General features: G+C 46.8%; 2 protein-coding genes across 2 annotated transcripts in view; both read right to left on the bottom strand.

The window, feature by feature from the left end:
* GPAT4 (glycerol-3-phosphate acyltransferase 4) overlaps window positions 1-16696 on the bottom strand; it is a 41392-nt gene extending 24696 nt beyond the window's left edge. Inside the window, exons 1-2 of the mRNA XM_029065808.2 lie at window positions 16647-16696; window positions 2780-2825 (exon numbers count right to left, since the gene is read on the bottom strand). The gene's annotated coding sequence lies outside the window, so the exon portion shown is untranslated. The remainder of the gene's footprint in view (window positions 1-2779; window positions 2826-16646) is intronic.
* Window positions 16697-25711: 9015 nt separating this feature from the next.
* Window positions 25712-26392, bottom strand: LOC100091257 (protein phosphatase 1 regulatory subunit 3C-like). Its single transcript, XM_029065931.1, has 2 exons — window positions 26249-26392; window positions 25712-26107 (listed from the first exon to the last, which is right to left on the bottom strand). Exons 1-2 carry the CDS (start codon window positions 26390-26392, stop codon window positions 25712-25714), a joined length of 540 nt encoding a protein of 179 aa, XP_028921764.1.
* Window positions 26393-27068: the final 676 nt, after the last annotated feature.

Here is a 27068-nt window from a genome sequence, read left to right as displayed (position 1 = left end):
CATTTAGAAAATGGGGATGAAGACTGTGAGCCCCACGTGGGACAATCTAATTCCCTTGTATCTACCCCAGCGCTTAGAACAGTGCCTGGCACAGAGTAAGCGCTTAACAAATACCAACATTATTATTACCCCAATGCAGAGCACACTGCTTGACATACTGAAGCACATAATAAATGAATTAACTACCCTGTCCCTCTCTTTCTGAAATCTTATTCAATCAATCCATAGTAACTGAGGACTTGTGAACAGAGCACTGTACTAAGCACTTGGTAGAGTACAATAAAATTGACTTGGTAGACACATTCCTTATCCATAGGGAGCTTATAGCCCTTAGGGGGAGTGAGACACTTAAATTCTGGTCAGCTATATGAGTGTTGTGAGGCTAAGGGTGGGGGTGAATAGCAAGTACTTAAAGGGGACAGATTCAAGTGCACAGGAAATTAGGCACTTGGATCTTCATTACACATTACAGCGTGGCTCAGTGGAAAGAGCACAGGCTTGGGAGTCAGAGGTCATGGGTTCGAATCCCAGCTCTGCCACTTGCAGCTGTGTGACTGTGGGCAAGTCACTTATCTTCTCTATACCTCAGTTACCTCATCTGTAAAATGGGGATTAAGACTGTGAGCCTTAAGTGGGACAACCTGATTACCCTGTATCTACCTCAGTGCTTAGAGAAGTACTCTACACCTAAGTGCTTAACAAATACCAACATTATTATTACAGTGCTTACAGAGGTACTTCCTGATGTAATAAGAATTTTGGAAATGTGGCAGAAAGACTTCATTTCCTTCCTTTTATTTCTCACTGGCACCCGGGGAGACTTCATGAGTTAACTCAGTAAACCAAAGCTAAAGTCATTTGAGATAGTCATCAATGGTATTTATTTAGCACTCATTATGTGCAGAGCACAGTAGTAAGAGCTTGGGGGAGAACAATACAAAGTTGTAGACCCCATTTCCTGTCCACGATGAGCTTAGACTTGAAATGAGAAATGACAAAACATTCCATCTTTTCCAGACACACTATCTGCCACAAAAGGTCTAGAATTATTCAAAAAACCTGTTCGGCCACTAGAAGTTGTTACAGATTAACAGCTGAGAAGTTACCTCATCTGTAAAATGGCAATTAAGACTCTGAGCCCCACATGGGGCAACCTGATTAGGCTGTATCTACCCCAGCACTTAGAATAGTGTTTGGCACATAGTAAGCACTTAACAAATACCATTATTATTAATGAAAGATGAAAATATGGAGTCTCTCCCATGTGCTCTTGCAAGTATGCAAAACTAAGTCACTTCAAAATGTGTCCTGCTGATGCTTAGAAGCAGCATGGCCTAGTGGAAAGAGCCTGATCTTGAGAATCAGAGAACCTGGATTCTAATTCCAGCTCCACCAATTACCTGCTGGGTGACTTTGGGCAAGTCACTTCACTTGTACCTGTTTTCTCATTTGTAAACTACCTATTCTCCCTCCTACTTAGACTTCAAGCTCCATATGAGAAGAGGACTCTGATTTGATTAACTTGCAACTATCCTTGTGCTGAGGACAGTCACTGGCCCATAGTAAGTGCTTAACAACTACTGGTATTATTATTTGGGGGATCTGAGATATTAGAAATGCCCTCATTCCATATCATCCACAATGCTCACCAGGCTCAGCTTATTTCTCCCAAATGCATCAATCTGCTTTGAAGGCTTTCAAATGCAGGTGGTTTTCAGGCTTAAATACTTTATTCCAAGTATTTTTTAAATGATTTGAATTTGAACTCCCTTCCTCAACCCTCAGAAATGCAGCACACCCTAAATGCTCTTCACATTTGCAAACTACTGAAGTAGCTCTCCATGGGCCTAGCAGAAAAATGGGCTCAGGTAGCTGCTTTGGGTACAAAAGGGAAGCTCTTTTTTTTTCTTGAGTAACTTGATGGGAAGGTTGAGGGTGGTGGGGGAAGAGATTATTATCAACAATAATGGCGATAGTTAGACACTATGTTCTTAGCACTGGGGGAGATTCAAGATTCAATTATAAAAGTAAAGTATAGGGGAATGTTAGGCTGGACTGAATATTAATTAGTTCTTCACATGTGCAAATTACTGAAGTAGTTCTCTAGTGGCCTAGCAGAGAAACAGGCTCAAGTAGTTGCTTTGGTTACAAAAATGGAATCTCTCCTTCTAATGCCTGTGTCTTTTTTACTTTTTTTTTTTTGCTTCGAGTAACCTGAAGGGAAGGTGGCAGGGTGGTGATTACTATCAACAATAATGGCAATTGTTGGACACTATATGCTTAGCGCTGGGGTAGATTCAAGATTCATTTATGAAAGTATTGAGTGTTAGGCTGGACTGAATATTAATTAGCTCAGAGGTGACAGGAAAAGCCTTTGTCTTCTTACAAACAAGAGCTAGATGGGGACAGAACAGGGAGGGGAGAGAAAGAGAGAAAGAGTATGGGATGAAAAGCAGAACATACTCCGATTAGGAAGAAGGAAAACCAAGTAAAAAATATCAGAACGGGATGTAAGCAATCTGAAGTGAGGTGGAAAGAGCCAGAACAAAGGGCTTTCAGAAGATGAAAGTAAACACATTAAAAAAAATAGAGTTTAACAAGTTAGAGGAGGGTTCAACTAGCAAGGCTATAAGTTGGAATGAGATCAGAATTCCAAAACCAAAGGCTTTTGGAGAGTCACAGTCTAAGTTTGCAATAGGAGTTGGAGGTAGAGTAAATGGGTTAAGTCATGCCCTCTTTAACAGAGTCAGTCCTTTAAACAGACAGGATGAACACTTACCAAATTGGGGGATTTTCACACCTTTTGGATGTCAAGCTTGATAATCCTGGAAAAGCAAGAACAACAAGTAAACTAAACTTAGACAACAAAAAAAAACAGGAAACCAAGACAAAATCAGACTTCTAATGGCCAGATGTCACTAGACTGGAAACTCCTTGAGGACAGGGATCAATGTCTACCAACACTACTGCATTGAATTCTCCCAAGTGCTTAGCACAGTGCTCTGTACCCGGTTAGCCTGCAATCAGAGGGTTGACTGATAATAGAAAGAAATGTGCAGTTTTGAGGGTGCTTTTGGTTCTACTCTGTGATATCTCCTTGTGGGGAGAATGCATGTAGATCAAACTAGTAAACGTGCATATACAGACACTATACTGCCACAGCATGATGAAGAATGAAGGAACATGGTCTATCGGTTTAAAGAGGTTTTCATAATAAAATCCTCACACCTTTCCCCCAGTAAACCAACAGAATTTCCTGAGCCATTACTGTGTGCAGAGAGCTGTACTTAAGCACTAGGGAGAGTACAATATATCAGAGTTGGCAGACACATTCCGCACCCTCAGTTAGTTTACAGTCTAGAAGGGTACATAGTAAAATTAATTTCAGATAGGACAGATGGAGTATGAGCACTGCAATCCTAGGCTCTGTGCAGATTCTAACAATAAATGGCATGTCCTCAGAGTTCCTTACCCTCCTGGCCGTCCGTAAAACAGCTTCCTTCTGAATGGGACTGCAAAAGATCTACCGGGAATATTTTATTCTGAACACTGAACGTAAAGACCAATCTAAATAAGACTCACCCTAACTGGATTAAAACAATAATCTGTCCATTTTGGCAAGCTGTCTTCAACAGTGACAATCAATGGCATCTATTGAGCGCGTACTGTGTGCAGAGCACTGCATGAAGCACAAAGGAGAGTGCAATCCAACAGAGTTGATAAGAGGATTAATTTGATAGTTGCCTTCTCTGACAACCATCCTAATAATTGGGTACCCAACCCTCTATCAATCAATCGGCTGTATTTATTGAGTGCTTTACTAAGCACTTGGGACAGTATATCACATTCCCTGCCCAAAATGAGCTTCTCTAGGCCATGAGCTCACTGTGGCTCTTTCTAGAAGACAATTGATGAACACCCCTTCCCCCATCCCCAATTCATTAATTTATCCAAATCCTTCAGGAACGTAATGTTTTCAGCCTGCACAACTTCCCCGCCTTATAAACTGCTGGGTGAAAAAGTGTTTCATGCATAAAAATGGGGATAAAATACCCGTTCTCCCTCCCTCTTGGATTTGAGACCTATATGGACCAGGGACTGGGTCTAATCTGATAATCTTGAAATTACCCAGTGCTTGGTCTATAGAAAGGATAGAAGAAATACCACAGTTATCAATCAACTGTATTTATTGAGTGCTTATTCTGTGCAGAGCACTGTATTAAGCACATGGGAAAGTACAACAGATTTGGCAGACACGATCCCTGTCCATAGCGAATTTACAGTTTCCAGTCATTATTTTATCCTGGACCTACTGTTTTCAATGGGTTTTCCTTGCCCAGGAATTACGGGAGATGCAGGTGTTCACCACCTCTCAGGTATCCAAAAAAATTCCTTAGTTTGGCCTCAACCATCCTGAACCGTTCTAAGTTTCCTTTACCAAGCAGAAGTTTTCTAAGCATTCTCGGTCTGGCTTGAAATTTTCTCTATGACGATGACAAACTCGGTTTGTGTATTTCACACCTGCATCTGTTAGGCTCTTAACTTAAAACAGGTTTTATGTGCCACTTAGACAAGCCCACAAGTGTATACAGTGAACAAAAAGGCTAAATTAAGAGCTGGGGTATGTTTCATCAGCCAGGAAAGACTACAACTACCAGTTCAGGTCTCCCAAAATTCCTTCCTTCCTCCTTGTGCAATCAGCCACAAAGAGGTCGATTAATTAATAATTAATACTCAGTCCAGTCTAACACTCTATACTTTCATAAATGAATCTTGACTCTATTGGTTAGAAGTGTTAATCCAGCACAGAGGAGACCCCAAAATCTGGAAGGAAGGGGCTGGACCGAAAGCCCATCAAAAAGAGAAGTGAGCTGCACAGAAATAAACACAAGAAAAACCATCTCATCTGAAACAACCCCAAAATGGATATTGTTCCTTCCTCCACTATGCCCCTTTTATTCTTACATTGTGAGCCCCTAGAGGGACAGAGATTGGGTCAAATTTTTTTTTTAAGTATTTGTTAAGCACCTATGTACCAGGCACTGCCTTAAGCGCTGGGGCAGATATGAGATAAGCAGGTTGGACACAGTCTCTGTCCCACATGGGGCTCACAAGCTTAATCCCCATTTTACAGAAGAAGTAACTGAGGCAAAGAGAACTTAAGTGACTTACCCAAGGTCACACAGCAGACAAATGATAGAGGCAGGATTAGAACCCAGGTCCTTCTGATTCCCAGGCCCGCACTCTATCCCCTAAGTCTCACGTATATTTTGCCCAGCACTACAGTGCTTTATAAATTCCTACTATTACTACTACTATTATGTATTTCACTTGGACACCAAAGATACAGTGCAACTTCATCAAGAAAAACTCGTCATCCACTAATGATATTTACTGAGAGCTTACTGGGTGCATTCAGTGCTTGGGAGAGCACGAGAGTAGGTAGAGATAATTCTTTCCCTGGAGGAAGATGGACATTAAAATTAATTACAGATAGGGGAAGGAGCAGAGTACAGACATATTACAAATAAAATACTTAAGTATTGAGGATGGGGGAAAAAACACATAAGTACTAATATTTCCAGAGACTTCTATCTCAAAACTGAAAATGTTACTCAAATATCACTAGCAGGAATCCTGGAGTGAATTTTTTTTTCAGCACATTGTATTTAAGATCCATTTAGGAGATGAGAAGCAAAGTGGTCTAATCGACAGAGCGTGGGCCTAGGAGTCAGAAGGACATGGGTTCTAATTCCAGCTCTGCCGCTTGTCTGCTGTGTGATTGGGCAAGTCACTTAACTTCTCTGGGCCTCAGCTACCTTGTATGTAAAGTGGGGATTACAACTGTGAGCCCCACATGGGATGCGGACTGCGTCCATCTGATTAGCTTGTAGCTACCCCAGTGCTTAGTAGAGTGCCTGGCACATAGTAAGTGCTTAACAAATACCATTAAAAAAAATTGAAAAGGAGAAATGGGAAGCTAAAGAACAGTACGCAAAAGGCAGCAAACTCAATAGGCAGCATTTCTCGTTCCTCACCCTTCTATACTTCGACAGCATACAGTACCTCCTCATAGTCGCTGAGGGCAAAGGAAAACTCCTGTCCATAGATTCAAAGCTCTCCATCTCATAGATCATTTGCTTTCTCTCCCAATCCTCCTGCAGGTTCTGTTTAGTCCAATCCAATACCCTCAAAGGACTCTCCAAATCATTGAACATTTGACCTGGAATACTCTCCTGCTTCTTTCTGGCCAAAATATAGCCCTCCCCTTTCAAATCCTACTAAAATCCTGCATTAAGGTTTCCAGCTCTAGTAGTCCAGAGAATGGGCCTTAGTCACCCTATCTTTCACTCAATCAAATTTATTAAGCAATTACTGTGTGCAGAGCACTGTACTAAGCACTTGGGAAAGTACAACAATTAACAGTGACATTCCCTGCCCACAACAAGCTCACAGTCTGGGTGGCGGGGAGACAGACATAAATACAAATAAATAAAATTATAGATATGTAAGTGCTGTGGGGCTGGGAGGAAGGCGGGACAGCAAAGGGAGCAAGTCAGCGTGACACAGAAGGGAGTGGGAGATGATGAGGAAGAGTGGGAAGGCCTCTTGAAGGGGATGTACCTTCAGTAAGGCTTTGATGGTGGGGAGAGTAACTGTCTGTTGGATTTGAGGGAGGGTGATTCCAGGCCAGAGGCACGATGTGGGCCAGGGGTTGGCAGCAAGAAAGGCGAGATGGAGGCACAGTGCCAAGGTTAGCACCGGAGGAGTGAAATATGCGGGCTGGGTTGTAGAAGGAGAGAAGCGAGGTGAGGTAGGAGGGGGCAGGGTGATGGAGTGCTTTAAAGTCAATGGTGAGGAGTTTCTGTCTGATATGGAGGTGGATGGGCAACCACTGGAAACTTTTGAGGACTGGGGGCGGTGACATGTCCTGAACATTTCTGTAGAAAGATGATCCGAGCAGCGGGGTGAAGTATGGACTGGAGGGGGGAGAGGCAGGAGGTTGGAAGGTCAGCAAGGAGGCTGATGCAGTAATCTAAGTGGGATAGGATGAGTGACTGAGCATGGTAGCAGTTTGGATGGAGAGGAAAGGGCAGAGTTTAGCGATGTTGTGTAGGTGGGCCTGACAGAATTTGGTGACAGATTGAATATGTGGGTTGAATGAGAGAGAGGAGTCAAGGATAATGCCAAGGTTACGGGCTCATGAGATGGGAAGGATGGTGGTGCCGTCTACAGTGATGGGAAAGTCAGGGAGAGTTCAGGGTTAAGTTGGGAAGATAAAAAGCTGATATGAAACATATTAAAGATATGTTAAGTAATGGGAAGTGATGGGAGGACATCCAAGTAGAGATGTCGAAGGCAGAAGGAGATGTGAGTCTGGAGAGAGGGAGAGAGATCAGGGGAGGAGATACAGAATTGGGTATCACCTGCGTAGAGATGGTAGTTGAAGCCACGGGAGCAAATGAATTATCCAAAGGAATGAGTGTAGATGGAGAATAGAAGGGAACCCAGAACTGAACCTTGAAGGACCCCCACAGTTAGGGGATGGGAGGCAGAGGAGAAGGCTGCAAAAGAGACTGAGAAAAAGCCAGAGAGATAAGAGGAGAACCAGGAGAAGGAGGAGAACCAGAAGACAGAATCAGTGAAGCCAAGGTTGGTTAATGTTTCCAGAAGAAGGGGGTGGTCCAATGTAGAAGGCAGCTGAGAGTTCAAGGAGAATTAGGATGGAGTACAGGCCACTGGATTTGGGAAAAAGATCACTGGAGACCTGTGAGAGGGCGGTTTCTGTTAAGTGAGGGGGACAGAAGCCCGACTGGACACCAGTTGCCTCAGCTTTTAAATATATGTTCATGCTCTTTGGGTATATACTCAAAATTTTTTTTTTCCCCTTGGATTTTGGGCTTTTATTGAATTGCATAATTTAGTTCCTTTGCTCCTTAGATTGGGAATGCCTTGAGGGCTGTGCTTTTTTCTTCTTTTGTTATTCTTTTTTGTCACTGTGAGGCAATGTGACCTAGTGGAAAGAGCCCGGGGCCTGAGAATCAGGATTTCTTAGTCTAATCCTAGCTCTGCCATTTGTCTGCCAAGTGACCTTCTGACAAATCACAACTTCTCTTTACCTCAGTTTCCTCAATGTCACCCTAACTTGCTCCCTTTATTCATCCCCTGTCCCAGCCCCACAGCATTTATGTACATATCTGTAATTTATTTATTTATATTAATGTCTTGTCTCCCCCTCTAGATTATAAACTCACTGCAGGCAGGGAATGTATCTGTTCACTGTACTATGGGGTGGTGGCCAGAGCACGGGACTGGGAGTCTGAAGGTCATAGGTTCTAATCCCAGCTCATAGGTTCTAATCCCAGCTCTACCACGTCTGCTGTGTGACCTTGGGCAAGTCACTTCACTTCTCTGTGCCTCATTTACCTCATCTGAAAAATGGGGATTGAAGCTGTGAGCCCCATGAGGGATAAGGACTGTGTCCAACCCGATTTGCTGATATCCTCCCTAGCGCTTAGTCATAATAATAATAATGTTGGTATTTGTTAAGCGCTTACTATGTGCAGAGCACTGTTCTAAGCACTGGGGTAGATACAGGGTATTCAGGTTGTCCCACATGAGGCTCAGAGTTAATCTCTATTTTACAGATGAGGTAACTGAGGCACCGAGAAGTTAAGTGACTTGCCCACAGTCACACAGCTGACAAGTGGCAGAGCCGGGAGTCGAACCCATGACCTCTGACTCCCAAGCCCGGGCTCTTGCCACTGAGCCACGCTGCTTCTTAATACAATGCTTCTTAGCGCTTCTTAGTACAATGCTTGGCACACAGTAAGCGCTTAACAAATACCATTATTATTATTGTACTCTCCCAAGTGCTTAGCACAGTGTACTGCACACAGTAAGTGCTCAGCAAATACGACTGACTGAATGAACAAATCTATAAGATGGTGATTCAATCCTACTCTACTCCCTCAGACTGTGAGCCCCATGTGGGACAGGGACTGTCCAACCTGATTACCTAGCATCTCTCACAGTGCTTGGTATTCATTCAATCATATTTATTGAACACTTACTGTGTGCAGAGCACTGTACTAAACGTTTGGGAAAGTACAACAATAAACAGATACATTCCCTCCCCACAACGAGCTTTCAGTATTAGGGAGAGGGTCCAGGGAGGGAGTCCTCTGAACACAGTAAGTACTTACAGTTATTATAATTACTCTTTTCAAGACCCAGTACAGTGCTCGGCACAAAAGAGCTATTCAAATATACTGATGGTGTTGAAGACAACAAGGAAGAAAAGCACCTTATAAGATTTCAATCTCAGCCAGGATTGTGGGAGGAGCCAAAATCTTCTTCAGATCCGCAGTGAGTGGGCTAAAGTGATTCAAGGAAAAATCAGTACTTTTCTCCAGTGAACATGGGGATGGTATGATCCTATTCCTCGGGCAAGAGAAGCAAAGTGGTCTAGTGGAAAGAGTAGCTTGTCTCCTTCTACCTCACCTCATTTCTCTCCTTCCACAACCCAGCCTGCAAGCTACACTCTTCTAGGGCTAACTTTCTCCACATGCCTTGATCTTGCCTGTCTCGCCGCCGAACACTTGCCCACATCCTGCCTCTGGCCTGGAATGCCTTCCCTCCTCAAATAATAATAATGAATAGTTACGGCATTTAAGCGCTTACTATGTGCCAGGCACTGTACTAAGAGATGGGGTGAATACAAGCAAATCAGATTGAACACAGTCCCTGTCCCACGTGGGGTTCACAGTCCTAATCCCCGTTTTACAGATGAGGTCACTGAGGCACAGAGAAGTGAAGTGACTTGCCTCAGGTCACGCAGCAGACAGGTGGGATTAGAACCCATGACCTTCTGACTCCCAGGCCCTTCAAAGTCTCATTGAAGGCCTATCGCCTTCAAGAGGCCTTCCCAGACTGAGCCCTACTCTTACTCATCTCCCACTCCCTTCTGCATTGCCCTGACTTGCTCCCTTTGCTCCTTCCCTCTTCCCAGCCCCACAGCATTTATGTACATAAGTGCACATATCTGTAACTTTATTTGTGTTGATGTCTCTCTCCCCGCTTCTAGACTGTAAGCTTGTTGTGGGCAGGGAATGTTACTGTTGATTATACTGTACTTTTCCAAGCACTTAGTACACTGCTCTACATACAGTAAGTGCTTTATAAAAACGACTGAATAAATGAATGTGTTAGAGGACCTGGGTTCTAATTCCAGCTCTGCCACTTGTCTGCTGGGTGACTTTGGGCAAGTCACTTCACTTCTCTAGGCCTCAGTTACCTCATCTGCAAAATGGGGATTGAGACTGTGAGTCCCACATGAGATTGGGACTTCGTCCATCCGATTTTCTTGTACCCACCCCGGTGCTTCATACAATGCTTAGCACATAGTAAGTGCTTAACAAATACCATTATTATTATTATTATTATTATTATTATTATGTCTGCTGTGTGACCTTGGGCAAGCCACCTAACTTCTCTTTGCCTCACTTACCTCATCTGTAAAATGGGGATTAAGACTGTGAGGCCCATGTGGGACACAGATTGTGTCCAACCTGATTAGTTTGTACCTACCCTAAAGTTTAGTACAGTGCCTAGCACATAATAATGATGGCATTTGTTAAGCACTTACTATGTGCCAAGCACTGTTCTAAGCACTGAGATAGTACGCATTTAACAAATACCATTTAAATTTTTTTAAAAAAGGGTCATATTAGTGGCCAGGCTGGAATCCAGGAATGCACTCACAGGAACACCAGAAAAACTGCCTCTGGAAATTAGCCCAACTCAAATTCCCTCACGGAGAAATAAATGTGCAACCTCCGGGGACAATGATTGACTTAGTGGTAGTCAGCTGGTTAATGGTGTTTCCAAAAGCTGCATTTTCACAGCAGTCATTGTACTTGGGCCATGATTGTACATGGGCCATGAGCTCATCTTCTCCCTTTGGAGAGGGGGCCTAAAATAGACATTCCCTCCTACCTTCCAATATTGCATAACAATAGGCTCTATAGGCTTTATCATCATCACACACACTCACACCTCTCTTAAAAAAGTTCAAAGCATTTATCTTATAGATATGACTTTCACCCGTTTGTTCGTTAACACCCCATGAGAAGAGGGAGAGCAAACATTTCACATACGGGGTAACTAAAACCAGACAAAAGTGAACTGCTCAAGGTCAGATTACAAAGGCCCAGGTATTTAGACAGTTAAATCTACCAGGCCATCCTGATTGTAAATGAAGTTCACCTTCAGATGGAGCAGGACAAGACAGTTGGAAGGGAGGAATAATAATAATACTAATTATGGCACTTTTAAGCACCTACTTTGTGCCAAGCACTGGGGCAGATACAAGTTAATAAGGATGGACACAATCCCTGTCCCACACGGGGCTCACACTCTTAATCCCCATTTTACAGATGAGGTAACTGAGGCCCAGAGAAAGTGAAGTGACTTGACCAAGGTCACCCAGCAGACACGTTGAGGAGCCAGGATTACGATCCAAGTCCTTCTGCCTCCCAGGCCCGTGCTCTATCCACTAAATCACGCTGCTGCTGCCGGAAGGGTGACGAGGAAACTAGACTAGCGCTGCTGCAGATCCTGAATGCTTAGTACAGTGCTCTGCACACAGTAAGCACTCAGTAAATACCACTGAATTATGCATAAGGCCTCTCCCTTCCTAGACCTACAGTACTTTCTGGCTACAAACAGCACTCTCCAAATGACACCCAACACTAACAGCAACTCTAGTATCTGTGCTCACTATATGTCAACCACTGTACAAAGCACTGGGTTAAATACAAGACAATCCGATTGGACACAGTCCCTGTCCCACGTAGGGCTCACAGACTATGGAGGAGGGAGAACAGGAATTTAAGCCTCATTTTACAGATGAAGAAACTGAGGCACACAGAAGTTAAGTGACTTGCCCTCATTCCCACAACACTTATGCCTGTATCTGTAATTTACTTAATTTATATTAACATCTGACTCCTCCTGTAGACTGCACGCTCGTTATGGGCAAGGAATGTTTCTACCAAGTCTTATTCCGTACTCCCCCAAACACTTAGTACAGTGCTCTGCACACAGTAAGCACTCAATAAATACAACTGATTGATTTTTGGAGGTGGCAGAGGCAGGAGCAGAACCCAGGTCCTCTGACTTCCAGGCCCGTGCTCTTTCCATTAGGCCATGCTTTTTTTTTCTTTTTTTTTTTTTTACAGCACTAACCACGTTGGCCAGAAGGACCCTGCAGGCTGCCACGTTCTGGGAAATCATCAGTGAAAGCAAATTATCGGTGAAAGGAACAAGTTCCTCAGATGAGCACACTGGATATACCCAAGGGGGAAAAGGCACAGGTGACAGGCGGAGAGACCCATCCTGTGGGTTGGAAAAGAACCTAGCTTTAAACTCGGCCAGGGATGGAAATCCTCCAACCTATAAAAATCATTCAAGCTGGAAATATCCCCCTTCCCCAATATGCCAGCCCACAAAATGAGAAAGAACCAAATGACTCTCAGCTAGGGGCTCCCCCTCTTACCCAGCAGCGTGGCTAGAGCATGGCCCTGGGAGTCGGAAGTTCACGGGTTCTAATCCTGCTCCCCCACTAGTCTGCTGTGTGACCCGGGGCACATCGTTTCACTTCTCTGTGCCTCAGTGACCTCATCTGTAAAATGGGGATTGAGACTGTAAGCCCCATGTGGCACAGGGACTGTGACCAACCCGATTGGTTTGTATTCACTCCAGGGCTTAAAACACTGCCTGGCACAAAACCAGGTGTTTAATAACACAATTATTATTATTACCCTGGGAGATGCAAAAGAAGAAGGGGGTGGGAGGGAGAGTTAGGAAGCGTTAGGGATCAGAAGGGGATGATGATGATGGCAATTGTTAAGCGCTTACTATGTGTCAAGCACTGTTCTACGCACTGGGGTAGATACAAGGTAATCAGGTTGCCCCATGTGGGACTCAGTCTTAATCCCCATTTTACAGATGAGGTAACTGAGGTCCAGAATAGTGAAGTGAGTTACCCAAGGTCATACAGCAGACAAGTGGCAGAGCCGAGATTAGAATCCATGACCTCTGACTCCCAGGTCCGGGTTTCTTCCACTATGCCACGTTGCTTCTCTGCACCCTCTTCCTCCTGCCTGGCCCTTGCAGTGGGATTTGCCCCTTTTATTCCCCCCGCCAGCCTCACAGGGCTTTAAGTCCATGATCCGCAACTGACTGATTTCTGCTGATGCCCGGCTCTCCCTCTAGACTGGAAGCTCCTCGTGGGCAGGGAACGTGTCTAATAATAATAATGATAATAATGGTATTTGTTAAGTGCTTATTATGTGCTTATTATTATGTTCTAACCACTGGATAATAATAATAATGATAATAATTGTGGTATTTAAGTGCTTACTATGTGCCAAGCACTGTTCTAAGCACTGGGCCAGGGGAGGGGGGAATACAAGGTAATCAGGTTGTCCCATGTGGGGCTCACAGTCTTAATCCCCATTTTACAGATGAGGGAACTGAGGTCCAGAAAAGCAAAGTGACTTGCCTAAAGTCACACAACTGACAAGTGGCGGAGCCGGGATTAGAACCCATGACCTGTGACACCCAAGCCAGGGCTCTTTCCACTGAGCCACACTGCTTCGAGTCTAATAATAATAATAATAATAATGTTGGTATTTGTAAGCACTTACTATGTGCCAAGCACTGTTTTAAGTGCTGGGATGGATACAAGATAACCAGGTAGCCATTTGAGGCTCACAGTCTTAATCCCCATTTAACAGATAAGGGGACTGAGGCCCAGAGAAGTGAAGTGACTTGCCCAAAGTCACCCAGCTGACAAGGGGAGGAGCGGGGATTCGAACCCATGACCTCTGACTCCCCAGCCTGGCCTCTTTCCACTGAGCCACGCTGCTTCTCAAGGTAATGAGGTCGTCCCATGTGGGGCGCATATTATTATTGTTAATCCCCATTTTACAAGTGAAGGAACTGAGGCCCAGAGAAGTGAAGTGCCTTGCCCCAAGTCACCCAGCTGACAAGGGGCGGAGCGGCATTAGAACCCATGACCTCTTTCCACTGAGCCACGCTGCTTCTCAAGGAAATCAGGATGTCCCACGTGGGGCTCGTATTATTATTTTTATTAATCCCCATTTTACAGATGAGGGAACTGAGGTCGAGAAAAATAAAGTGACTTGTACCAAGTCACCCAGCTGACATGGGGCCGAGCGGGGATTAGAACCCACGACCTCTGACTCGCAGGTCCAGGCTCTTTCCACTGAGCCACGCTGCTTCGAGTCAACGGAGCCTACCGCACTCCTTTGCAGGGCGATCGGGACAGTGCCATGATCCCTCCCCCATAGGTGCTCAGTAGATAGCAATGATTGTTTGACTACTCCATCCATTCATTCATTCATTCAATCATATTTATTGAGCGCTGACTATGTGCAGAGCACTGTACTAAGCGCTTGGAATGAACAATTCGGCCACATAGAGAGACCATCCCTGCCCAACGACGAGCTCACAGTCTAAACGGGGGAGACAGCAGAGCAAAACAAGACATCATCATCAAGCTAAATAGAATCAAGGGGATGCACACCTCATTAACAAAATAAATAGGGTAATAAATAATATATACTCCATGTGACGATGTTCTCTTGTTTTTGTTTCGTTCTCTTTTGCTCTGCTGTCCGTCTCCCCCCATTTAATAATAATAATAATGTTGGTATTTGTTTAGCGCTATGTGCAGAGCACTGTTCTAAGTGCTGGGGAGATAGAAGGTAATCAGGTTGTCCCATGTGAGGCTCACAATTAATCCCCATTTTACAGATGAGGTAACTGAGGCACAGAGAAGTGACTTGCCCACAGTCACACAGCTGACAGGTGGCAGAGCCGGAGTTCGAACCCATGACCTCTGACTCCCAAGCCCGGGCTCTTTCCACTGAGCCACGCTGCTTCTCCCATCATTGGACAGGGATGGTCTCTCTCTGTGGCCCAATTATATATTCCAAGCGCTTAGCAAGCGCTTAGTCCAGTGCTCTGCACACAGTAGCCACTCAATAAATACTACTGAATTAACAAAATAGAGCACATGGTAAACGCTCAATAAATAGAAATAAATGTTTTATTTTGTTCTGTTTTGCTCTCTCCCCCCCCTTTTAGACTGTGAGCCTGTCGCTGGGCAGGAATGATCTCTCTGTGGCCCAATTGTATATTCCCAGCGATTAGTCCAGTGCTCTGCACATAGTCAGCGCTCAATAAATACTACTGAATGAAAATAAATAGTGCACATGGTAAGCGCTCAATAAATAGAAATAAATGCTTTATTTTGTTCTGTTTTGCTGTCTGTCTCCCCCGATTAGACTATGAGCCCGTTGTTGGGCAGGAATGGTCTCTCTGTGGCCCAAGTGTATATTCCCAGAGCTTAGTCCACTGCTCCGCACATAGTCAGCGCTCAGTAAATACTACTGAATGAATGAAAATAAACAGAGCACATGGTAAGCGCTCAATAAATAGAAATAAATGTTTTGTTTTGTTTTGTTCTGTTAGGCTCTGTCTCCCCCGTTTAGACTGTGGGCCCATCGTTGGGCAGGGATGGTCTCTCTCTGGGGCCCAACTGTATATTCCCAGCGCTTAGCCCAGTGCTCTGCACATAGTCAGCACTCAATAAATACGATTGAATGAACGAATGAATGAAAACAGAGCACACGGTAAGCGCTCAATAAATACAAATGTTTTGCTTTGTTCCCCCGTTCAGACTGTGGGCCCGTCGTTGGGCAGGGATGGTCTCTCTGTGGTCCAACTGTCCATTCCAAGCGCTTAGCTCAGTGCTCTGCACATGGTCAGCGCTCAATAAATACTACTGAGTGAATGAAAATAAACAGACCACATGGTGAACGCTCAATAAATACCACTGAAGTGAATGAAAATAAATAGACCACATGGTGAGCGCTCAATAAATACCAATAAATGTTTTGTTCTGTTTGGCTCTGTCTCCCCCAATTAGACTGTGAGCCCGTCGTTGGGCAGGGATGGTCTCTCTGTGGCCCAACTGTCCATTCCAAGCGCTTAGCCCAGTGCTCTGCACATGGTGGGCGCTCAATACATACGCTTGAATGCCCTTGATTCTCTTTATTTGCAATTGTTTTAATGAGATGTGCATCCCCTTGATTCTATTGATTGCCATCGTTCTTGTCTGTCCGTCTCCCCCGATGAGCCTGTGAGCCCGTCAAAGGGCAGGGACTGTCTCTATCTGTTGCTGATCTGTCCATTCCAAGCGCTTAGTACAGTGCTGTGCACATAGTCAGCGCTCAATCAATACTATTGAATGAATGAAGGGGGGGGGAGGGGGAGCCATTCTTGGAAAGGCAAGGAGGAGGAAGAGCCCATTGTGGGGAAGCCCGGGGGGGGGGGCCCGGGGCAGCTCAATCCGCGAGGGGGCCGGAATGTTCCATTCTGAGAACGGGGGGGGGGGAGGCATTCTCCCCCCAGGCCGGGGAGGGGGGGGCGGGAGGAAGGGACGGGGTGGCGGGGATCGCCGGCCTCTCCCCGCTCCCTGTCCGGCCGCTCGGCCCCGGTCGGGCTGCCGGTCCCCCGGAGGGCGGGAGGGAGGGAAAGGCTCCGTCACTCACCATCGGCGCCGCACCGGGCTCCGCTCCCGCCGCTCCCCGGCCCGCCCCCGCCGCCGGCCCGGGGCGCGCGGACGTCGGCGGACGCAGCGTGCGCGCGCCCGCCCTTTGTCGACGTCGCCCCGAACGGGGCCCCGCCCACCGCGGCCGGGCCTTCCAGCGCCCCCTGGAGGCCGGTGGGCACGGCGCATCGCGGCCCCAATCGTAACGCTATTCCTTCATTCATCCATCGTAATAATAATAATAATAATAATAATGTTGGTATTTGTTAAGCGCTTACTATGTGCCGAGCACTGTTCTGAGCGCTGGGGTAGACCCAGGGGAATCAGGATGTCCCACGTGGGGCTCACAGTCTTAATCCCCATTTTACAGATGAGGGAACTGAGGCCCAGAGAAGTTAAGTGACTTGCCCACAGTCACACAGCTGACAAGTGGCAGAGCAGAGATTCGAACTCATGACCTCTGACTCCAAAGCCCGTGCTCTTTCCACTGAGCCACGCAGCTTCTCTAATAATAATAATCATGTTGGTATTTGTTAAGCGCTTACTCTGCGCACAGCACTGTTCTAAGCGCTGGGGTGATAACAAAATAATGTTGGTATTTGTTAAGCGCTTACTCTGTGCAGAGCACTGTTCCAAGCGCTGGGGTAATAACAATAATAATGTTGGTATTTGTTAAGCGCTTACTCTGTGCAGAGCACTGTTCTAAGCGCTGGGGTAATAACAATAATAATAATAATGTTGGTATTTGTTAAGCGCTTACTCTGCGCAGAGCACTGTTCTAAGCGCTGGGGGAGATACAGGGTCATCAGGTTGTCCCACGTGATGCTCACAGTTAATCCCCATTTTACAGATGAGGTAACTGAGGCACAGAGAAGTGAAGTGACTTGCCCACAGTCACACAGCTGACAAGTGGCAGAGCCGGGAGTCGAACCCATGACCTCTGACTCCGAAGCCCAGGCTCTATAAGGGGTCATCAGGTTGTCCCACCTGAGGCTCACAGTTAAACCTCATTTTACAGATGAGGCCCAGAGAAGTGAAGTGACTTGCCCACAGCCACCCAGCTGATGTGGCGGAATTCGAACCCATGACCTCTGACTCCCAAGCCCGGGCTCTTGCCACTGAGCCACGCTGCTCAGTGGAATCAGCTCAATCGTATTTATTGGGCGCTTCCTGTGTGCAGAGCACTGTACTAAGCGCTTGGAATGGTCAATTCGGCTACAGAGAGAGACCATCCCTGTCCAACAACGGGCTCCCAGTCTAAAAGAGAAGTAGCATGGCTCAGTGGAAAGAGCCTGGACTGGGGAGTCAGAGGTCATGGGTTCTAATCCCTGTTCCGCCACTTGTCAGCTGGGTGACTTTGGGTAAGTCACTTCACTTCTCTGGGTCTTAGTTACCTCATGTGTAACATGGTTCAGTGGAAAGAGCATGGCCTGGGGAGTCAGAGGTTATGGGTTCTAATGCCTACTTGGCCACTTGACAGCTGGGTGATTTTAGGCAAGTTGCTTCACTTCTCTGGGTCGCAGTTACCTCATCTGTAATGTGGCTCAGTGAAAAGAGCATGGCCTGGGGATTCAGAGGTCATGGATTCTAATCCCTGTTCCGCCGCTTGTCAGCTGGGTGACTTTGGGCAAGTCGCTTCACTTCACTGGGCCTCAGTTACCTCATCTGTAACGTGCCTCAGTGGAAAGAGCATGGCCTGGGGATTCAGAGGTCATGGATTCTAATCCCTGTTCCGCCGCTTGTCAGCTGGGTGACCTTGGGCAAGTCACTTCGCTTCTCTGTGCTTCAGTTATCTCATCTATAAAATGGGGATGAAGATTGTGAGCCCTATGGGGGACAACTTGATTACCTTGTATCAAGGTAAGACTGACCTGCCGGAGGAAGGAGGCCCCACAGCAGCAACAGAACCGTATGGTGAATGACCGCCAAGGACATACCGCCTCGCGACTCTTGGGGCCCCAGAGATATCTGGAAGGGAGCATCGAGCCGGGTGGCCGATGTCTCCCTCCCCTCTGCCCATACAGGGCCCCCTTTGTTCTTGGCACACCAGAGGGGGGATATAAGGCAGTGCACGCCAGCCGCCACGGACTGTTCTGTGGGTAAGCCCCCTCCGCGTTCCACTCTAAATAAACTATCAACCTGGACTTATCCACCTCTTTCTTTGGTATTCCGTTATTATCGATATACGGGGGACAGGTAGTCTGTGCAGGCTCCGGTCCCGCCCAATACAGGTTGTCCCACATGGGGCAGAGAAGTGACATGACTTACCCAAGGCCACAAAGCAGACAAGCGAAGACAGTGAAGCAGCGTGGCTTAGCGGAGAGAGCACGGACTTGGGAGTCAGAGGTTGTGGGTTCTAATCCCGGCTCCACCACTTATCGGCTGTGTGACTTTGGTCAAGTCACTTCACTTCTCTGTGCCTCAGTAACCTCATCTGTAAAATGGGGATTAAGACTGTGAGCCCCACGTGGGACAACCTGATTATCTTGTATTTACCCCAGCCCTTAGAAAAGTGCTTTGCACATAGTAAGTGCTTAACAAATACCATCATTATTATTATTAAGTGGAGGAGCCGGCATTAGAACCCAGGTCTTCTGACTCCTAAACCCGTGCTCTTTCAACTAAGCCGTATTGTTTCTCTTTCCCCCATCCACTTCTACCCGTTTCCCCCATTCTTCACCGGGAAGCAAATCCTAGTCCAAAACCCTGATAATTATGTGTTTTTATTAAACTGATTTTAGTACAATGAACTCCATGAATGACACCACCCCAAATTCCAGGTGGATGAATACAGCAGAATGGCAGAGAAAGGACGTTCCAGTACAACAGAATGGCAGAGGAAGGACATTCCGATTGGCATCGGTAAGGAATAACTAATTAAACCCTGGAACCTGGAAATGTAGTCTATGCCCTTCAGATCATTAGCCTGCGATCGGTATGCATGCATAGACAAGTAGGATTGTTTTTCCGGTGGCTACTAAAACCGCAGATCTTGACCACAGATCTTCCTCCACCTAAGTCACCTGTGAGCAAACAGAATCATTTTTTGGAACATTCACTCTCTTTATTCACCAATTTGGGGAAGTGGGAGTAGTAGGAAATTTAAAAATTTGTTGGGTTAGGGGTACGTTATTAGGAAACCCCCAAGTATTCACCATTGATGGTGGCAAGAAAAACCAATTTTTAATGGTATTTTACTGAGCCTTTACTTTGTTAGAACACCTTGGGAGAATACTGTAGAGTAGACAGACACTACTCCTTTCCTCAGGAATTTACAATCTAGGAGGGGGAGGCAGACAATAAAACAATAAAACAAGTTACACAGGTAAGGGAAGCAACAGATGCCAATATAAGAAGTGTGGGGATAGCCGGTGGGGTGAGCACGGAATTACGGAGGGAGGGAAATAAGGTAGGGAGAGGAGAGATTAGACAGGAAGGCTTCTCCTGGGGCATGTGATTTTAGTAGGGCTTTGAATATGGCTAGAGTGCTGGTCTGTCAAATATGGAGAGGGAGGGAGTCCCAGGCCAGAGGAAGGGTGTGAGCAAGAAGCAGCGTGGCTCAGTGGAAAGAGCATGGGCTTGGGAGTCAGAGGTCACGAGTTCGAATCCCAGCTCTTCCACTTGTCACCTGTGTGACTGTGGGCAAGTCACTTCACTTCTCTGTGCCTCAGTTACCTCATCTGTCAAATGGGGATTAAGACTGTGAGCCTCACGTGGGACAACCTGATGACCCTGTATCTACCCCAGCGCTTAGCACAGGGCTCTGCACATAGTAAACGCTTAACAAATACCAACATTCTTATTATGGGACTGAGGCACAGTAAGTACGATGGTATGAGAGGAGCAAAGTGTGCAGGCTGGGTTGTAGAGGGAGAAGTTGGAAGATAGGTAAGAGGGAGGACAGCTGATTGAGACAGCTTTAAAATCGATAGTGAAGAGTTGCTGTTTGATGTGGTGGTGATGGATAGGCTACTGTGGGGAGTTTTTGAGGAATGAGGAGATGTGTGCAGAGATATGTTTTAGAAAAGTGGCTGGGCAGGGGAATGAAATTTGGACTGGAGAGGGGAGAGTCTGGAGGAAGGGAGATGACATGAAGGCTCAGGATAAAGCAGAGTTTGAGGCATTTACCCCTTTGTTTGGAGACAAGGAAGAGAGGTTCTTTAGCACCCCAAAACAACAAAAGAAACTAGCCTTGGTGGCCCTGTTTTGGGGTTTTAATTACCTTGTCTGCTGCTTTCCATCTTCCCTGCCAAAATATCATCATGATGGCATTTTTTAAGCGCTTACTATGTGTAAAGCACTGTTCTAAGTGCTGGGGGATACAAGGTGACCAGGTTGTCTCACGTGGGGCTCACAGTCTTCATTCCCATTTTACAGATGAGGGAACCGAGGCCCAGAGAAGTGAAGTGACTTGCCCAAAGTCACACAGCTGACAAGTGGCAGAGCCGGGATTAGAACCCATGACCTCTGACTCCCAAGCCCGGCCTCTTGCCAGGTGATTGGCAATGTTCTTTTCTGGAGCCGGGAACCAAGGGATAGGCGATGGAGCCAGACAGAGCCAGGATGGGGAAGTGCCCAGGAATCCTCGTATTTCTTCAGTTCCATGGTTCAGAGGGCCCTTGCACATCCATCTCCAGGTTTTAGAAGCCACTATTCCACCTGTTTTTTCACCCCACAACTTTTCCTTTCCAACCCTTTTCCCATGTCATCCCCCTCCATTTACAGCAGACCTCCACTCTCCCCACCTTCAAAGCATTATTAAGGTCCACCACATGTCCTCCAAGAGGCATTCTCTTACTAAGCCCTCTTTTCCCCGGCTCCCTCTCCCTTCTACGTTGTCTATGTACTTGGATCTGTGACCTTTGGCTATTCGATATTCATCCCATCCTCAATCCCACATCACTTACGTACCTACCTTTAAATTATATATTATAAATTATTTACATTAACATCTGCCTCCCCCTCTAGTCTGCGAACTTGTTATAGGCAGGGAACGTGCCTGCTAACTCTGTTGTATCAATGTTTTTTGATGAGTGTTTACTATGTGCAGACCACCGTTCTGAAAGCGCTTACTGTCCCTAAGTGCTTCGTACATTGTTCTACACATAGTAAGTGCTCAATAAATACCAATGATTGATTGATTCCTCTCCTTCTTAACTGCTATAGGCTGGTCCAGGCACTTCTCCTATCCCCACTTGACAAATGCGTCACCCTTCTCACTGGTCTCCCTCTGTCTCCAGGCTCTCCACTCTTGAGGCCAAACTTCATTATGCTGCTCAGATCATTTTCTAAAATGTTGTTCGGTAGGCATCTGTCTACTCCTCAAATAAATCAAATAGTTGCCCATTCCTTGTACAACATAAAACTGAAATTCCTAAACATTAAAAGGTTAAAAGCTTTCTTTTCTCCCACCAGCAGCCACTTGCTCTCCCTTTCCCTTCAGATTCAACAGAATACAGCTCCCCCTGTTTTCAATACTGCTGAGAGTCAGGGGTCCTGGGTTCTAATCTTCGCTCTGCCACTGGCCTGCTCTATGACCTCGGGCAAATCGATTTATCTGTGCCCGTTACTTCATCTGTAAAATGGAGAAAAAATACCCCTCTTAGACTGTGAGGCTCATGTGGAACAGGAACTCTGGCTGCAATGATTGTACTGTATCTAACCCACGGTTCAGTGCTGTGCTGGGCACATAGTAAGTGTTCAACACGTATCGCAGTTATTGCTATCATCACCCTTCTGAAATTTCCTCCAGGAGGCCTTCCCTGAATCATTTCCAACCTCCTCAGTTTACATCTTCCCATATGCCACGGCAGCACTTCTGAAGAAGCACCTGTACCTCAGGATGTATAACCTCTTGCAGCCCTTGTGTACATATCGCATGCACCACATCACTTAAGCATATGCAGATATATATCTGTGTAAACATTTCCTCTCTTCTAGCTCCCCTTATCTGTAATTATTTTCATTTCTGTCTCCCCTGGCAGATTGTAAACTTCTTGGGGGCAGGGATCGTGTCTACTAATCCTTTATTATTCTCCCAAGTGTTTATTTAGTACAGTGCTCTATACTCTTTAGGCACTCGTTAAATACCATTACTCGGCTGAACCAAAATGTGAACCAATTCCGTTGGCAGAGAATGCCTCAAAGAATACAGCTGACAGCAGGTACACCTAAGGGGCCTGGCTGCCTTGGGTGACACACACCTTACCTACTCCTGTAATACGGTAACAGAAGTAGCACCACCCACATTCACAATGACCAATGATTCCAGACATTCCTTAGGTAATTATGCACTTAGTTTTCCATGACACCACAAAAATGCTTTTCTCATACAAACAGGATTACCAAACAACTGCTCCCACTGTGTAAACTCTGACTCCCACTTGGATCCAGTGAGAAGTTTTGAATAGGCTTTCTGACTAGGGGCCTTCTCCCTTACTGTTCCACGGGCTTCCCACACCTCATCCACCCATTCCACTTTCATCATCCTGGACTTGGGATATCATGAGCTGGAGAGCTTATCATTTCACCAGCTGATTTTGGCCAACAGCTAATCACTGGTAGCAGAGCTAACAGATTTTACATTCCATGAGAAAAGTTTTCTTAGGAAAGGTGCCTTTCTCGCCCCAGTGGAGTTGGGCTCAAATATTATGAGACTGGGAGAGGGAGGAAACTGAGGTGGTAATTTATTTTAGTAGGAGACTGTAAGCTTATTTTTTAAAAAATTTGATGGTGCCTGTTACGTGCTTACTATGTGCCAGGTAAGCACTTACTGCCAGGTACTATACTAAGCATTGGAGTAGATACAAGATATTCAGTTTGTTGTGGGCAGGGAATGTGCCTATCAACTCTGTTGTACCCTCTCAAGAGCTTACGAGAGTGTTCTGCACACAGTACATGCTCAATTAATGCCACTGATTGATTGATTGATTGATTGATTGATAGGAGGTCCTAAACCTAGCAATGAGGAAAATCTAACTTTATTTACAACGCTCTTGAGGCTCTTGTCTCCTTATCTGGCCTCATCTTGGCTCTTGTCAATAGTGACATTGAAACTTGGTAGTTGCTAGAGAGTAAGAATGATCCCTAAAGATGTGTCAGTAGACTGGCATTCAGAAGCACCCTGACTGACCTCGCAGTAAAAGAAAGGCTGCAGGTAGATACACCGACTGGACAGGTTGTTCTCTCACTCAGATTCCACAAGTGGCTGCATTCATATGTCCCCCATTTTCACAACTGGCACGCATGGCAGAGGAAGCAGGCCGAGGATCAGAAAGTACCAAATTTTATTAAAGTATGTACAAATGTGAACGCTAATCTCTAGGGGCAGGAGATGTTTCTTCCAGAAACGTCTGTGCACCACGGCGATTCTCAAACTACCGATGGGCTGGGCACACTGGCTGTGATTTCCGAATTCCAGTTCTTAGTGCGGTAGTTACCGGCATCAGATGAGTTACAGAAAAAGTATATTAAATAATTTACAATAAAAAATAAATTAGCCTGCAGCATTCTTAGGAGGAACCAAAGGTGGAGGAACAGTTACAACATGCTTTTCAGAAGCAGCAGCGGCAGGTAAATGAACTCTTTGGAGGGGAGAGAAGAAAGAAGTGAGCCAAAACCCCCTCGTGTCCTCAGGACCTGAATCAGGAAAGAGTTGGGTAGGGTGTGAAGTATACCGCTAATGCCCTGTCCCTTTTCCTTGCATCCAGAACCACTATGTGCCAGGCGGCTTACTTAGTTAAAAAGGCATTTTTATTTGAAGCATTTTGCCTCTCCGTCTCCCCCTCTTCCTCCTGAAATCACTCTTAGGCTATAGCAGGAGTGGTACCTCCTAAAAGGCAGCTTTACCTTCAGAAGCAATCCCCTGTAGCCAAACCTGGCCTCGGGGGAGGCAGATTCAATCATTTGACTACTGGAGAACCTGCCACACACTTCAGGGCTTCTCTCACTCGGTTCCTGTGGGAGACCTGAAGCAGATTGGTTTTGGATCCCTTAAGCACTATGATACCCCAGTTGCACAGCACTTATTTATATACCTTTTTTTTGTTATTTGTTAAGCATTTACTATGTGCCAGGCACTGTACTAAGTGCTGGGGCAGATACAAACTAATCAGGTTGGACACAGTCCATGTCCCATATGGGGCTCACAGCCTTAATCCCCATTTTGCAGATGTCCTGAGGCACAGAAAAGTGAAGTGATTTACCCAAGGGCACACAGCAAACAAGTGGCGGAGCCAGGATTAGAAGCCAGCTCCTTCTGCCTCCCAAGTCCGTGTTCTCTCCACTAGGCCCCGTTGCTTCTCTTCATGTTCTTATACTCTACTTATACTTATATTCCTTATACTTGACTATTTCCCCAGATATTTTAATGTCTGTCTCCCCTTGTAGACTATAATAATTATGTCTGTGTCTACCAACTCTACTGAATCGTGATTTTCCAAGTTATTAGTACAGTACTCTGCACGCTCAATAAAGTTCTCAATAAATACCACTGATTGACGGAATGATTGATAGAGGATTTCAAAGCAACAGCTGAATAGCCCAAGCCCACTTCATTCATTCAATCGAATTTATTGAGTGCTTACTGTGTGCAGAGCACTGTACCAAGCGCTTGGGAAAGTACAATACAGCAAGAGAGAGAGACATTCCCTGACCACAATGAGCTCCCTAGGCAGGGAATAAATACTCTGCCTCATTTGGTCAGTCTGCATGAATGGTGGGGAGGCAAGGACACCATCCTCCCACCCCTGGTTTTTATAACGGCACTTGTAAACCGCTTATTATTTGCCAGGCACTGTATTGAGCCCTGGGGTAGATATAAGGTGATTGGGTTTTTCATTCATTCATTCAATCATATTTATCGTTGTCCCACAGTCTTACTCCCCATTTTAGGGATGAGCTAACCAAAGCCTGGAGAAGTTAGGTGCCTTGCCCAAGGTCACCCAGCAGGCAAAGTGGCAGAGCCGGGATTGGAACTCAGGTTCCCTGACCGCCAGGTCCGTGCTCTCCAGATAAGGCTGGCGGCGATGAGGCCCCGCAGGATGGGGGATGCTCGCTGGCCAGGGTTCACCAATAGGGCCCCAAAGCCGGCCAGCCAAGGGGCACCAGTTGATAATTGCGGCCCTGGTTATTGTCCCAGTAGAGGTGTCGGTTGCATTGAAAGGCGATGCAGAACTGGATGGAGCCTCGTGGAGCCGGGGGTCCCGGGGGCAGCGTCACCTGGAAGGCGAAGGATTTGTGTCCGACGGGGGCAGGACCGGCCGGGTCAGGGTCGGCGGTGCAGGGCAGGTCTCGGAAGGAGGCCCAGGCGTCGAAGGTGATGCGCACCCACACGGCCTTGTGCGCGGCCAGGTCCCGCACGGCCACGGTGCCCCTCAGGAGTCCGGCCCGCACGGAGCACCGCTCCAGGCACACGGCCTGGGCCCGCAGCCGGTCCCGGAACCCCCACCTGTCTGATGCCGGCTGCGGGAAGCCCAGATCGTAGCCCCCCTGCGGAGGGGTGGCCCACTGCCCTTCCTCCTCCTCCTCCTCCTCCTCCTCCTCCTCCAGGCCGCCGCCCCCTCGGGGAAAGTGGTGGACGGTCATCAGCCTCAGCCCCCGCGCGTCCGCGAACACCACGCGCTTCTTGGGCCGCCGGGGCTCCGGGCGTGGGCACAGGCAGGGCCGGGGCAGGGACAGGGGCCGGAGCCGGCCGGGGGGTGCGGAGGGGCTCCGACAGAGGCGCGGCCTGATGTCTACAGTGGACATTGCCGGGCCGTCGCACCTGCGAGGGCTGGAGAGGAGCGGGAAGGGATGGGTGAGTCTGGGTCGTCCCCTCCCGTGGTTCCGAGGCCAGTGGGCAGTGGAGGGTGATGATGATGGTATTTGTTAAGTGCTTACTATGTGCCAAGCGCTATTCTAAGCACTGGGGGAGATACAAGGTAATCAGGTTGTCCCACGTGGGGCTCACGGTCTTAATCCCTCTTGTGGTCCCGGAAGCAGTGGGCAGTGGGCAGGGGAGGGTGATGATGATGGTATTTGTTAAGCGCCTACTATGTGCCAAGCACTGTTCTAAGTACTGGGGGAGATACAAGGTAATCAGCTTGTCCCTCTTGAGGCTCACGCTTTTAATCCCCAATTTACAGATGAGGTCACTGAGGCCCAGAGAAGTTATACACAGTTATACACAGATGATAAGTGGCTGAGCTGGAATTAGAGCCCACGACCTCTGACTCCCAATCCCAGGCTCTTGCCACTGAGCCACGCTGCTTCTCTGGGGTGCCAACTGACCTGGGCTCAGCTCGGGTCCGGGCAGCGCCTCGGCTCCACTCCTTCTGCCCAGCGTGGCAGCCACACGCCACGATCCGGTCTGGTCTGGTCCTGTTTGGTCCCGTCCGGTCTGGTCCTGTCCGGTCCTGTCCGGTCCTGTCCTGTCCGGTCCTGT

The sequence above is a fragment of the Ornithorhynchus anatinus genome, chromosome 5 (assembly GCF_004115215.2).
Source record: "Ornithorhynchus anatinus isolate Pmale09 chromosome 5, mOrnAna1.pri.v4, whole genome shotgun sequence".
NCBI lineage: Eukaryota > Metazoa > Chordata > Mammalia > Monotremata > Ornithorhynchidae > Ornithorhynchus > Ornithorhynchus anatinus.
This window is presented reverse-complemented; position numbering and strand designations above follow the sequence as displayed.

What these genes read in the sequence shown, in the direction of transcription:
- LOC100091257 (XM_029065931.1), bottom strand. Translation starts at nt 26,392, where the DNA reads ATGTCCACTGTAGACATCAGGCCGCGCCTCTGTCGGAGCCCCTCCGCA. An exon ending in AGCGCGTGGTGTTCGCGGAC is followed by an intron (nt 26,108 to 26,248) that starts GCGCGGGGGCTG and finishes GGCTTCCCGCAG; the next exon opens with CCGGCATCAGACAGGTGGGG.